Source organism: Labrus bergylta, chromosome 16, assembly GCF_963930695.1.
Source record: "Labrus bergylta chromosome 16, fLabBer1.1, whole genome shotgun sequence".
Taxonomy (NCBI): domain Eukaryota; kingdom Metazoa; phylum Chordata; class Actinopteri; order Labriformes; family Labridae; genus Labrus; species Labrus bergylta.
This window is the reverse complement of record NC_089210.1, coordinates 7117302-7131347: the sequence shown is the minus strand read 5'-3', so window position 1 is coordinate 7131347 and position 14046 is coordinate 7117302. Positions and strand designations below refer to the sequence as shown.

General features: G+C 41.9%; 1 protein-coding gene across 1 annotated transcript in view; it reads left to right on the top strand.

Moving 5' to 3' along the window:
- Window positions 1-1054: 1054 nt before the first annotated feature.
- Window positions 1055-14046, top strand: part of cacna1ha (calcium channel, voltage-dependent, T type, alpha 1H subunit a) — a 108482-nt gene continuing 95490 nt past the window's right edge. The window contains exons 1-2 of the mRNA XM_065964262.1: window positions 1055-1480; window positions 2514-2976. Coding sequence (XP_065820334.1) covers window positions 2538-2976 — 439 coding nt within the window. The 5' untranslated portion in view covers window positions 1055-1480; window positions 2514-2537. The remainder of the gene's footprint in view (window positions 1481-2513; window positions 2977-14046) is intronic.

Here is a 14046-nt window from a genome sequence, read left to right as displayed (position 1 = left end):
CTCTGTATAATTGGTGCACAGCGCAGCAGGAGCCACATTTATCAACAGAGCTGATGCAAACTGACCAAAGCGACACAGCCGAGGTCAGACACAAACTGAAACACAACGATAGCATCAGCATCACTGGTACCAGCAGAATAACCAACACAACTATCTCCCCCCCCTGACTTGAATTAAAGGAGGGAAATGGCGCCGTGGACAAAAGACTGCCGGAATCCGTCGGATTTAACAGAGAACCAGAGGGAAGTAACTGACACTGAAAGTGATGACTTTACGTCAGCTAATCTAAACTTGGATGAAAAATTAACATGTTGACATCAGCATGACAGAAACCTTGTTTGAAAAAAATACAATTGATGCGTATAATTTAAATTGACCCATTCCTCATCTGTTAACATGAAAGAGATGGAGCTTATGACCTATACTGTAGCCAGTCAGCAGGGGGAGCTCCAAATAGTTTGGCTTCACTTTCAGTGAGGGTTTTGCTGTCTACCTTTATTATACAGTTTGGTGTACATCAAGTGTAGTCCGATTACAACTCGCCACAACTTTAAAATGTGCCTTTTTTTTTTTCTGTCTTCTTCTGTTAAATGAAAACACCTCTACTCAGTCTGACATAGATCAACCATAAACCTCACACTGAACAAGCTATTTTTTATTTTTCTTTCTCTCCATCCTTTTTCTGAAAACAAAGGATTTCAACACAATTAAGCTTGCTCCCTTGATCATTGTTGTTTGAACTCTTGTTTTTTTTTAAGTAAACCATACCAGGATAATAAGTATAACTATTTGCGTTATTATTTTAGTTCCTTGTGTTTCTGTGCTTGTGCCCACGGAAGGCACGGGCTAATATATGATTCATACCATTTCCATTATCTGCTGACTGCATGGTGATGCATGAAACATCGCAGGGCGTGCGCGAATTTGAGTGTGTGTGTGTGCGCGCGTGTGTGTGTGTGTGTGTGTGTGTGTGTGTGTGTGTGTGTGTGTGTGTGTGTGTGAGCTACGTCCCTGGAGTCCGGCATCACATCACGTGTCAGGGCTCCTGGTTGCTCGGCCAAGTTTTTTCGTGTCAGATCATCCACGGAGCTTCAAACACTCACGCGCACACACACACGGCCAGACCCTCCCGCGCGCATCTCTCCGCTCCACGCTGCGTAACCAACACCTCAGCGCGAGGATGGACGGATGGATGGATGCCTGGATTTGGATAGATGTTCCCGTTTAACTGAGAGCGCAAATCGAGACCACTCTTAGTGACTCTTTGATTACTTCAAGATATTCTTTTTTTTGTGTGTGTGTGTGTGTGAAACGGATAACCTTTCTGATCTGGGTGGAAAACAGAAGAAGAGCGGAGGAGATTTTTTTTGAAGGAGGCAGAAGAAGGGAAAGAAAGGATCGCTGAGAAAGGCTGGGTGCGCTAGAAACACGGAAAGTCTCGGATCATGCTCAAGAAAACTTCTGATTCCGTCTCGATAAGGTAATTTACAAGACATTTTTAATTCTGTTTGTCTGTTATGTTCGGTTGTCTACTGAGTTAAGGATTGAGTCCACTTTTTTTCACAGCCGAAAAAGCATAAAAACACAGGTGATGCGCGCTCCGTTATTCCACCATGCTTCTTTTTTTAATGCCTTTGGCACTATTTTAAATCCGCAAGTACTTTTAACAGCTATTCCACCTCGAGCATGTTGAACATTTCTTCAGGCTTACAACACTGAGATGCGCTTGTCTCTTACAACTGCAAACGATGGTCAACGAAGCCCATTTAAACGCCCTTCAAATAGTGAAGTCTGTTTGCTGGGTTATGAAGACTAATGTGTTGTTCTCGATGTAATTCGACTTATTAAAAATAATCAGGCTTAGTGTGCCTTTTTGTTGTTTGTTTTTCGTTTCTTTTTGCGCATTCCCTGCCCACCATTGCGTGGTGTGGGCTCAAAAAAACCTCCAGTAGACCGGAGACAGAGCAGTCCATCTGTTCAATCACATAGCAACAGGAAGAGCGAGGAGACAGTGAAAAAAAAAAAAATCCCCACTGCTCCCATAATATCAGAATAAATTCTGTAGCACTCACAAAGCTTCAAACTGAAATTTGACTTTTCTCATTATTATCAACCACACTTGTCTTTCTGTCACTTTGCTGTGTTCATATCATATTTAGGCTACTCAATATTTATTACACATTTCAGCATAGAATCGTAGATGGTTGATTTTTAAATGTAGAGCTCTACTCTTAAAATGGAAGTGTCTGAGCCGTCAGGGTTCTGAACACAAACTGAAATTCTTCCACTAGATTTATCAGAAGACAGAATGTTTTCTGCTCAGGGATGTTTGTTTAGCTCTTTGTGTTCCTCCTTTCTGAACTGATTCCTCCCGTTTACCGTTTCCTTTTTATGCAATTCTTCACATCTCTACAAAATACTCTCTCCTCCACCTCTCTGCCCCTCCCATCGCACTATCGACCACTCCTACATCCAACCTCTCCCTAACCTCTCTCCCTCTGACCTCCCTCCAGAGTGGCTCTGCCTGATGCTCTATCATGACTGATGGCGAGGGGAGAGCGCGCTTTGAGTACGCAGAGAGCCCCAAGGTGAGGAGGGGACGGGACCCGGAGGAGGAGAAGGTGCACGAGGAGGTGAGGCTCGCCATACAGACGCCCTACAGATCGGACGCCCTGGGCCAAGATGTCGGCCCTGGAGGAGGCTCCGAAGAGGAAGACCTGGAGGAGGAGGAGAGGAAGACCGGGAGCAGTAGCGGAGGAGAGTGGAGTCCTGCTGAGGAGCATGAAGACCAGGAACCTGAGCTGGAAGTTGGACCGCCATTGGGAGTTCGAATCCATGCTCCCATTCGTGATCCCGATTGTGTCTCTGAGGAGGAGGAGCAGCAGCCGTACCCGGCCCTGGCCCCGGTGGCCTTCTTCTGCTTGAAGCAAACAACGAGGCCTCGCAATTGGTGTCTACGCGTCGTCTGTAACCCATATCCTTTACAAATACTGGAAACAGAACTGCCCAGCTCCTGGTAAGACCAAATATGCCCCCTCCACTTTCTGTATGTGTGAGCATTGCAAGCTCTGTAAAAGCTGTATGTTAGACATGTAAACATTGGGAATTCCTGATTCCTTGAGACTAAACAAGCACCAGTAAGAGGCTCCACACTTGTGAAATTCTATGGTTAATTTGTCAAAACACTGGGGTAGACCCTGCTTTGGACACCTGGTGTTTATGGCTCTGGGATTACTGATGAACTGTGAGGCTGTTGGAATAACATACAGGTCTTGCTGCAGTCAGTTTATCCTCTTGGTAAAATTGACTGTATATACTGAGTTGCCCCATTGCAGTAGCTTCATGTGTGGTTGTTTTAATTATGTTAACTGGTCTGCGTTTTTTTCTTGCGGTGTTAGCTTAGCCCAGCGCATCACAGATGTGAATCTCCTTTACAGTGGGTCTACCTGCTGATTGTGTTTCAGTTGATGACTCGCTTGTCTTAAGTCTAAGATGCTTAAAAGAAACGGGCTGTGACTTCAAAGTAGCGGCTGTAAACACTGTAACTCCATAAAATGATTGAAAATCTCCGCTAATTTGAGCTCTGCTAAAGCTCGAGATAATTGAATGATAACCACCATAAAACTCTATTGTTATTGGAGCGCTTTTATTGTGAAAGAGCTATGTCAGGGAATGTGGTATTTTCAGCAGGAGCTGAACACAACTTTGCCAAAGTGAAACAAAACCAGAAACACTCAGATTCAGGTGCATGCTACGACACACAGTGACTTATAAAACCATCTAACGCTGGTCTTAGTTGAGTATCGCATCATAGGTCTGTTTGAGGAGAGAAGGGGGGTTGTAGTGGGTGATATGCGTCCATATGCGCAATCCCTTGTGAAACTGCGGTAGAATACCGTTCCACCGCAACAAACAAAAAAATCTGTGATATGAATCTCAGGCCATATCGCCGACCACTAAAATTTCATAACAGCATTTGAGCCTCCTTTAAATTTGTGATTTCAGAGGAAAATGACGACCCTATGAATATGGTGAATGGGGGAAATGAACAGAGGTAGGATGCCAAAAGAACGCACATTCAAACTAAAGCAGCATTTGTTTTAGTTCTGCAAGTTGTACCAATCTAATAGTTTTGGCCATTTCCTTGCAACTGAGGAGTTTCCTAAGTTATAACTGGCTGGTGTTTTAAACTATCAGTGGTGGCGTTGAGGCATCATTAAATGCAAGAGCAAAAGGATCTCTTTTTTATTATGTCATTTCAGTTCTGTAGGGAATCATGCTTTTTTCTGGTGACATTTGGAATCATCTTTCACTGTCTAGGGATGCATTGCAGTAGCTAAAACTACGCTGTGCTTTACTTACTTTTATTCTTCTGTTGGTACGATACCTAGGACTGTCTTTTATGAACATTGTCTTGAATCAGTTCTGGGTTGCCCGCCTTCTATGTCTAAAGATACCCTCAGTAATTGTTTCTACCTAAACATATCTATCTTTGATTCACAGCAACCTCCTTTAGTAGACATTTTGTGCTAAAAAAAAAAAAGCCCTCATTTTAAATAAATGCCAAATAGTCCATGTGAAATGCGTGTTTAGCTGCCCATGTCTGTTTTAGTTTCTATTATTACCCCTGAGCCGAACATCCTGCCTGGATCATTTTCATCTGTGGGATGTTTTAACACACTGGAGCAAAGATGAAAAAGAACATTATGTGCATCCAAATCCAAGGTCTATGAAAAGAACTCGATGAACCGCTGCAATATTTTTATTTCCTGATGCGGGGAGGTGGGCGGCGTAAAAACAAAAATCAGGACCTGAGTCATATTTATTTGATAAGTACATTCTTGTGTACCTGCGATCTAATGAGGAGTATCTCTTTCTTCCTGGATTTGATGAACTGCTGTTTCTGGCTGGGAAAACATTGGATTATTGGTGAAGTTAAAGTAGCAGTTATAGTAGTCCAAAACAAAACTGATCAATTGAGCACCCCCTACAGGCCTGGATGACTTGATATGTGTACAGACATTCATTGGATGTATGCTAAATTAGATTTTTGGGTTTGGGTTGCATGCATTTGCGATGTTTTTCTCCAAATGGAAAATATTTTACATTTGACCTTGCTGGGAGACATACAAGTGTACCTCAAGTGCAAAAAGGTTGCCATGCTCTGTCATGCCCTCAGCAGTCCCCTGTGATATGGTCAAATTGGTGCAGCACAGGCCAATATATCCAGACTTCAGGCCCCCTAATACGAGTTAAGCTTCAAAGGAGTTGCATCAGATAAAACATAGTCCGGCTGATACTCCGTTTTTGAAGCCAGTACTGACTTGTGCATTTTGGAGTTGTGGAAAAAATATGTTGTGGATGTGAGGCATTTTGAAAATATAACTTCAAAACACAACGGTTGTTTGATCATTTGAACCACTGTCACCAATGCACATACTGAGTGAGTCATTTTACAGTTAAAACCTGTCAGTGCTCTGGTTACAATGGACAAACAATTGAATGGAGACGCAGTGTTTAATGTCCTTGATATGACAAAGCTGAAATGGAGCCATTGGCAGATTTAACTTTAACACACATGCAATGCCTTCTTTCATTAGACCTGTCTTTTCTATTAGATGCCGTCATCTTTCAAACTCAGTCTTTACTTCAGGTATTTGGTCAAATATTAGAAAGCTTTTCACATCATTGTCCTTAAGTCAAACTTTCCCAGGCACAATTGTGAAACCAGTTGTGGGGAACCCAAACTGCCACGTCAGCCATTATCGTCTCCATCTAATGTCCCTGAGCAGAACAAAGCATCTCTAACAGCTCCAAGGTTTCTGATATCAAAAGGGAATTTCCCTTTTGGGAGTTATATCACAGTGTTATCTCCAGACTGCTCGGTGTATGCACTAAAGACCCCAGCCGAGGAAATTAGCCTCTTCATGTGATGTTCTCTTACTCAATAGGGATACTCGGTGAAATAAGACTATTACACAATTCAGGGAGGCTGCCCTAGAAGTAGGAGCAGTTACATCCAAGTTGGGTTGGCTTGGATGTAACTTGTAGACCTTGTGCAGGCATTTTGGAAATGAGACAAATGCACATCTTGTTGGTTGATTTAAAATGAATACAGCATGAAGTGGCAGGGATTCTTGCCAAGCTTATTTTCTCATACGCCGGTACTGATACATACAAGAGTTGATGGTGTATTTAGGTATTTCAAAGTCTGGATACGGCCATTTCAAATGGCCTTTTATAAACTTTCTTTTGACTTGTTATTAAACGTATTAAGGTATTGTGCCAGAATTAAGAAGGGAGAATATCCATCACTAGTTCCCAAAGCACTGGGTTATACTTTTGTTTTTGTCCACACCAGAGACCAAAAGTAAGAGACAAAGATTCTATGAACACTATAAAATAATTGACTTTGAAAGAAGAACTGCAATTAGAATAATAGTAATAATGAAGTCAAAAACATGAATTACACAGAACGTACAGACTTACAACTAACAACCAACATAGATTTCAGAAGTATAATAACCTGCTAGCTCTATATCTTCATTTTTATGTGTTGGATTTGATGATACGTGACATTGAAATGTCGAAAAAAAAGAAGTCCTTAACTAGGAGTTAAACAAACCCGGAATGAGAACTGTCTCCGGAGCTTAGAAAGGCTTTCATTCAGCGGCTGACAATCTCAAACACTATTTAAATACATCATTTAAAGTAAGGCTTATTAACATGGACCTACAAGTACAAAAGCATTCTTTGAAAGAAGCCTGGCTTTTCACCTTTAAGTGGTCCTTGTTTGAAATGAAAGCCAATAAAAAAAAGTCTATTTCAGTTTGTCTTTTTACTGTACTGTATAGCCGCAGAGTCAGGACCAAAGCAGTAAATGAAATCGAGAACTTCAAAAGCTCCCTGCTGTAATTGCATCTGGAACAGATACCTGCCTTTCTCTGGACATGGAGATGTCTGTCTGCAGAAAAAAGAGCAGGGAGAGTGTAGACTTTACCCTAGTTTTAACATTTCACATATTGGCATGTAAAATATTTTATGAGGATGAGAAAGTTGCAGCAAGAAATACATTTTATTTTAAAGCTCCTTTGAGGAACTTACAGTTTGTGTTGACCTTAGTGACCCGTGTGGCTACATTTTATCTCATTGCTAATTTGTCATTTAAATATGTAAGTAATGTTTTTTTACTGTTAAAAAAACCCCTCAGCCTGCTTTTTTTTGTTCAACCAAAGGTATCACTTATTGAAACTCTTTGTGTTGGTTTAAGGCATCAATAATAACAACATAGAAATTGCTAATCTAGTCGCTGACGGTCCAGATTTCTTTAGTGTCTTACTAAGGCATCAGTATCATTTCCTATTGGTTTCATAACAAGTTAAAAACTCCTCACAGGAGATTTAAATGAGAGAAACGGCCAGATGAGGACGAGAGAGGATGTAGTTTCTAAAAAAAATGATCCAGTTGGACATGAAGACTGAAACACATACGGCATCGAGCTGTCTGACAGATGTTACTGTTGCATACATGTCTGTTTGGTTCACAGCACTGAAGTGGGGATTGTACTGCTCAAGTTTACTACTGAAGTATGAAGCAGATGCACCTCTGGCTAGCACATGTGCTTTTTCCCCCTGCTGAGCTTTCTTGATAAAACCTGTTTCTGTCTGACGAAAGGAGGACTGTTTATACCGAGATAGCTTGGCTAATGAATAAGACACATACACTGTCACATGCCGAGCATTGCACTGTAGCTACTTGTTCATGAGTGGAGCTAGGTTATGTCATAAGAGCAGATCTCTTTGGACAGCTCTTTGTTTCATGTGTCTGAGAGTGTGTGGAAGTGTGTCTGTGTGTGTGTGTGTGTGTGTGTAGGGACCCATTGTATAAGCACTGCAGAGTTGGTGGTCCACAGTGGGCTGTGTAAATATTATTTGCAGCATAAATGCTCTGCCACTCAAGCACACAAAGGCATGTACACTGTGGTCAGAGTGTGAGCCTGGAAAGAAGAGAGACAGATAGATTAACAGTCATACCTTTACATGACTTGAGTGCTGGAATCAGTTGTTCAAAAGGCGGTGTGTTGGGGTTTGTTTTTTCTTTTTTGTTTTATTTTTATTGCTTGGGGGGGGGGCAGATGAAGCCTGTCTTCTTTAGGCCATTCTGCCTTTATTAGGTAGGACAGCTGACAAGAGACAGGGGGTGTTTTGAGGACAGAGTAGGGAAGACATGCAGCAAAACGGGTAAAGGGCTGGAGTCAAACCTGGGGCCACTGCAGGGAGGACTAAAGGGAGGGCCTACCCCCAAAATATGATTATTTCTTTTGACCACGCCCCTCTAGAAGGGTTTGGGGGCCATGCCCTATTGTGTATGGTGGAAAGGCAGACTCAGAGGGCAGAACAAACACCTAGCTGTGGGAGTGTCACCCACCTCGGTGAGGGGTTACTGCCCTTTGTGATGTCATGAAGGGAAAGTCTCCAAACGGCCTGTTTGAGCACACATTTTCAGAGAAGTGGAGCAGGTAAAAGACGGAAATGATGGACTTTTCTCATAATCGGGGGGGGGGGGTTGTAGACAGGCTAGGGACACATACGTCCCACATTAGTGTTAGAAAAACATGGTAAAGTGTATTTGCACAATATGTGACAAAGTAAGATGGATTAGATATCCTGGATGATTAAAAGTGGGGCTCTCCAAATCCAGATCACTCTGTTCTTGATAACATTCTTTGACATACTCCAGATCGACAAAGATAAAAACACAATGCCCTGGAAGCTACTAGAGTAATCACATGTGACCATAAAAAAAGGTCAACAGTTGCTCACAATTACCAGGCTGGCATTTCAGCAAGCAGCGCTTCTTATCCATCATGTTTATTGTGCTCGTTATTGATCCGTCGGCCTGCTCTCTCGTCTGTGCATCAACATCTGAAGATGTCCAGAGAAGTGATGCACGTATCTGTTGGAGCGTCAATTACAGCGGGAGCTATTGGTTTTTCTATTATATTTACTGCTTTGCTCCTGAGTCCGCGGCCACACACTAAAATTTAAAAGCTGAATCTGGCATGGATTTTCTTCTTGGCTTTCATTTTAAACAAGGACCACTTTAAGATGAGAGCCAGGCTCTTTTAAAAGAAAGTATTCAGCTTCAGGGGTGCTAAAAGTATTTTTTTCCCTTTACCATTGCACAGCGCTAGCTGTTGTACTACTTCCTGTCTTTATTACCATCATAACATAGCACGTACATTGAGTTGTTAAGTTCACTATATGGTACACTGGAGACCAATGGACTTCTTTTTACAATGGAATATTTATATTTAGGCTATATGAATCTTCTCTATAGAGCTCAACCAATTAATCGGCCGATATTTGCTCATCCAGTGATTCGGCTAATTTTATCGCAGGTATAGGCCGATATTACTCGATTTATTTACTTGTCTAATAGCTTTTTATTTTATTTTTTTTGTATTACAATTGCAGTTGTCTTTCACCAGCAAATTGAATGCGTTTGTTCATCTTGAAATTTATGAGCAAAATACCTACAGGATTTTGTGGTTAGTGCGCGCGCCCCATGTATGGAGGCTGTCGTCTCAAGCGGGCGGCCCGGGTTCACATCCCACCTGTGGCTCCTTTCCTGCATGTCATTCCCCACTATCTCTCTCCTTGATTTCCAACTATATCTACTGTCCTATCTCTCCATTAAAGGCATAAAAAGCCCAAAAATAAATCTTCAAAAAAAATCAAAATAAACTAAAAAAATACCTTCAGGATTTCAAGTACCAGTCCCTTAAAAGGCAGGCTGATTAGATCAGATGTGGGGTCCAGGCATGGTTAATCCATTACAGACAAGTGGATTTGTAATATCTGTCTCCATTAGTCAGACTGCAAACAGGTTCAGGGGGCCTCTTGCACTTCATAAAATAATACCGATGAGTCTGTGAAACACAAATATACAAACACATGAGAGGCTTTTGCAGATGTTCAGGTTTTTATTGAACTCTTATGTAAGCAGAAAAATTGCAGTAATTGAAATTAAATGAACGAGGGGATTTCTCTGACCATGTGATGTGCATCCGTATGAAATTGGAGACAGATTGGAAGTATTGTGAGATAATGCTATCTAAGTTGTATCTCAAGCATGATGTCCCCTGAATAAGTGCTGATAATAAATGAAGAGGTTTTGTTGCCTAAAGGCGTTTCTAATAGGGCGAGGATGAAAAGCTCACTTAACCTCCCAAATCAACAAAATATCTTTAGCTCAATGCTGCTTTGTTGGGTCAATGCACTGATCCAACAACAAAATGTGTTAACTCAGCTGTTTCAGGTTAATGATCTGTTGTTGATTAGAAAGTTAAATTCTGCACCAATGGTGACAAGCATCATTTTAACGCAAAATGGCAAAACGTTTCCCTCCAATATTGCATATAAGATTCATTTGGGTGTCAGAACCCGGGTTGATAGGGAAGGAATTAGATTCCCCCGGTTTGACGATTGCATGTGTATTGCAATTCTTATTATTGCAAGTACTGTGATTAGATATCTCAAGTTATTGTGATTTTCTATGTCTATGTCTTCTATGTCCTAACACTACACCATGTGAGCAAGTCAGAAACTGTATATCATGCGTCATAATTCAAAAACAATACACATCCCATGAGACATCCTGGCCTCAAGGAAGAATGAACATATATTGGTTTGTTCATCCTCCATCAAAATCATTTTTTGGGGTGGGGTTGGGTGGTTGCTTTCCTCCTTATAGAGCATGTTTTCTGACGAGAATTACATTTCTGTGACTCGATCTTTTATTTTTTCCACTCACACTCGGTTAAAATGAAGACATTTGATTGGCTGAGCATCATAATGTGGGATAATGTGCAAAGCATGCATTGAACACAGCACCCTAAAGTCTGGAAAAGCTACACTGCTTAAAACAGAAACACTCCATCGACACTTCGCTGTTCAAGCTAGCCCCACAAAACATTTATTCAGGAAAAACAAAAAGATTGATTAAAGAATCTTAAAAAAAAGAATCTTGATTCTTTTATGAGCCCATTTTCCCCCCACACCTTTACTATCCAATAACGTTCGGTACATCGGTGACCAAGTGATCCCTGAAAATATGTCTTCACGGCTGATTATAAAACGTCCACTTCCTCGAACTCCCACAGTGATGTCATTTCAGAGGTGTCATTCCTTTTCTGTTTGTGTGTTTGAGAGCGTGGGTGTGTTAATGTGACATCATCGCCACAGAGAGAGGTATAAAAAGAGTTAGCCACGATGTCAGCAGGTTGTCCTTCCTCTGCTGCCACTCAGACAGGCATCCTGAGGTGTGTGTGTGTGTTTGTGTGTGTGTGTGTGTGTGTGTGTTTGTACACACACCTCTCTCCGTCTCTGCCAGTTTTGTCACACTGTGTTTATACTGAGCAGTGCGTGTGTGTGTTAGTGTGTGTGTTTTGTGGCTTTTTATATCTGGCCGGCGCTCATGATAACGGCAGATTGAGGGTCATGAGGTGTTCATCGCTGCAGAGAAACAGGGATCCTGTCTCTTTGATGAATCCATTCCTGGCACACCCTACACAATCCTGAGAGTGTGTGTGTGTGTGTGTGTGTGTGTGTGTGTGTGTGTTTGTGCACTGTACATGAACATGTGTTATAATATATTAAGGACTGAAAGAAATATTAATGCGGAATTGTGAGATTACAATCATCAAATCCAATGTGCCAAATATCGATTTTTTCCGTAGATGGATGTCACTCCACAGTCAGAATTCCCTTCCACTTTAACTCACGCGTCTCTTATTGAGGGCGGTTCGTGTCTCAGTTGGTACAGTCTGTCGTCCCTCAACTGGAAAGTCTGGGGTTCGATCCCCAGCTCCTGCAGCCACATGTCTAAGGTGTCCTTGGGCAAGACGCTAAACCCAGAGTTGCTCCCACTGCTTTGTCCTCGGCGTACACATGTGTATGAATGAAATTAGTTACTTCTGATGGACACTTTACATAGCAGCCTCTAACATCAGTGTGTGAAGATTAGAAAAGCGTTATACTGTACAAGCCATAGTCCATTAACTAATTCAGCTATAAACAAATGGACAAATGGATTTTGGTCAATCTAAGTGTTCAATAAAGCAGTGTTTTGGAACAGAAACTCAGATGTACAATAAATTGCATTTCAATTTATTTATTTTTTTGACCCTCCAGGTAATTGTGTGCATGCAAGCCGGTTTGTGTGTGTGGACATGTGTGCACATGGGCGTTAAGGTGTGTGTGTCCTGGGATTACTTCCAGTACAGTAGGATCTCTGTTTATCCCCGGGCTCACTGTTTACTGAGTGCTTCGCAAAATGATCTGGAACTAATAGCGCCGACTTTTTATGCGCGTAAACGGCCGAATGTGTGTGTATACAAAATGGTTTATGTGCATTCACACAGACACCATGTGTTTAGGCAGTGACCCTATCAAGCCTCAGGCCTTGAGTGTCTCACACCACAAAACACACACAGAAAGTGTGTGTGTGTGCATGTGTGTGTGTGAAGGCTAAACTTGGATGTGTGTGTTTGTGCTGCTGGCCAGATGTTAGCTATATATTGAGCAACCGTTATTGGCAGAAAGACTGTGATTGGCCAGCCATATGATCGGCAGCAGGTAAAGTTTTGGCTAAACATTTGGCTACAGCTGTTTAGTGTAGCTTAGCTTATCTCTCACTTACACTGTATGTCTTGTTAGTTAAAACCACATGAATCTAGAATAAAGAGAGGTATTTTCATTTGCTAGACTTTTTCTTGGCTGTGTCCTTACAGCTCGCCGTCCACACTGCATCTGTCTAATGTGTAATTCTTTGCGTTCTGATTTATCAGTCTACCTAATTAATAGCAAAGATTTGGCTGGGTCATGGTCTGTGCTCATATTTACAGCTGGGTGACAGTTGTCTGTTTCATAGAGCGTTCTGTCAGCCTGCCAGTTTGTGGCTCATACTGATCAGACTGTTGTGTCAAAGGACAAAGGTCAATCTGAGAGAAGCTGCTGGTTTGCTGGTGAAGTGTCAGGAGGTTAATCTGAGCAGAATATTGAGTTCTTGAACGTCCCTCTGCTGTATGAATTATAGCACGGGTCGTTCCTGTCCCGGACTTTTATCGCGTTTGATTTAGGCGTATTTACCGCAGACGCCGTCACCGTTAACGGCGCTGATCATCAGGAGGGAGAACTGCAGACAGACATGTGACACCTCTGTAACACATGGTGCTGCCAGATGACTTTTTTCGCCTTCAAGCCATGAGCCTGACTGGACAGCATTGTTGTTCCCCCATTAAAACAGCTCAGCAATAAAATGTTGAATATTAGATAAGTAAAGTTTTTTCAAAGAACAGATGAAAAGGCCTTCAGTGAAAACTTAAAAGCATGTGTGTGGGTATAGTAGAAACCATAGAACATGGCCTAAACACTATAAAAGACAAATTAAAGGTCGTGAAAACCAACAGAATATTTGTGGTAGCGAGCAGAAATGTGCACATATATATCTGTGTGTATCAGCTCTGCCTTCCCTTTTCTTTAACCCAGAGAGTTGTCAGTCAAGTTCCCTGTGTTGGCAGTGCCACAGTGATTGGCCCACCTAAACTAAAGGCGGGCTTTTTCGGCAGCTGTTGCCATGGTGACACATAGTTGTGTTGATGGACTAGTGTAAGCGCACTCTGTGTTTCTTGGAATTATCTCACCACCATCCCAAACCTGCTTTGTCACTCTCATCCCCCCCCCCCCCCCCCCCCCCCCCCCAAAAAAAAAAAAAAAGTTATTTAGTTTCTTCACTGAATTCATATTTCAATGTGCTGGGAAATATGAGTGTAGGTACGTGTCAGGCAAGGGTGAAAAAAGGACGGACGAAATAAAGGAATTTTAGGAGATAAAGAGGAATGGAATGAGAAAGGGGAAAAAAAAAAAAAGGAACACAAACTCCAGGAAAAGAATGAAGTGCGGGATAGAAAACAGACAGGGCTTAAAGTTCAAAAAGCGAAAGACAGGAGGTAGAAGAGCAGGAAGTTGTGACTTAAAAGTCCAG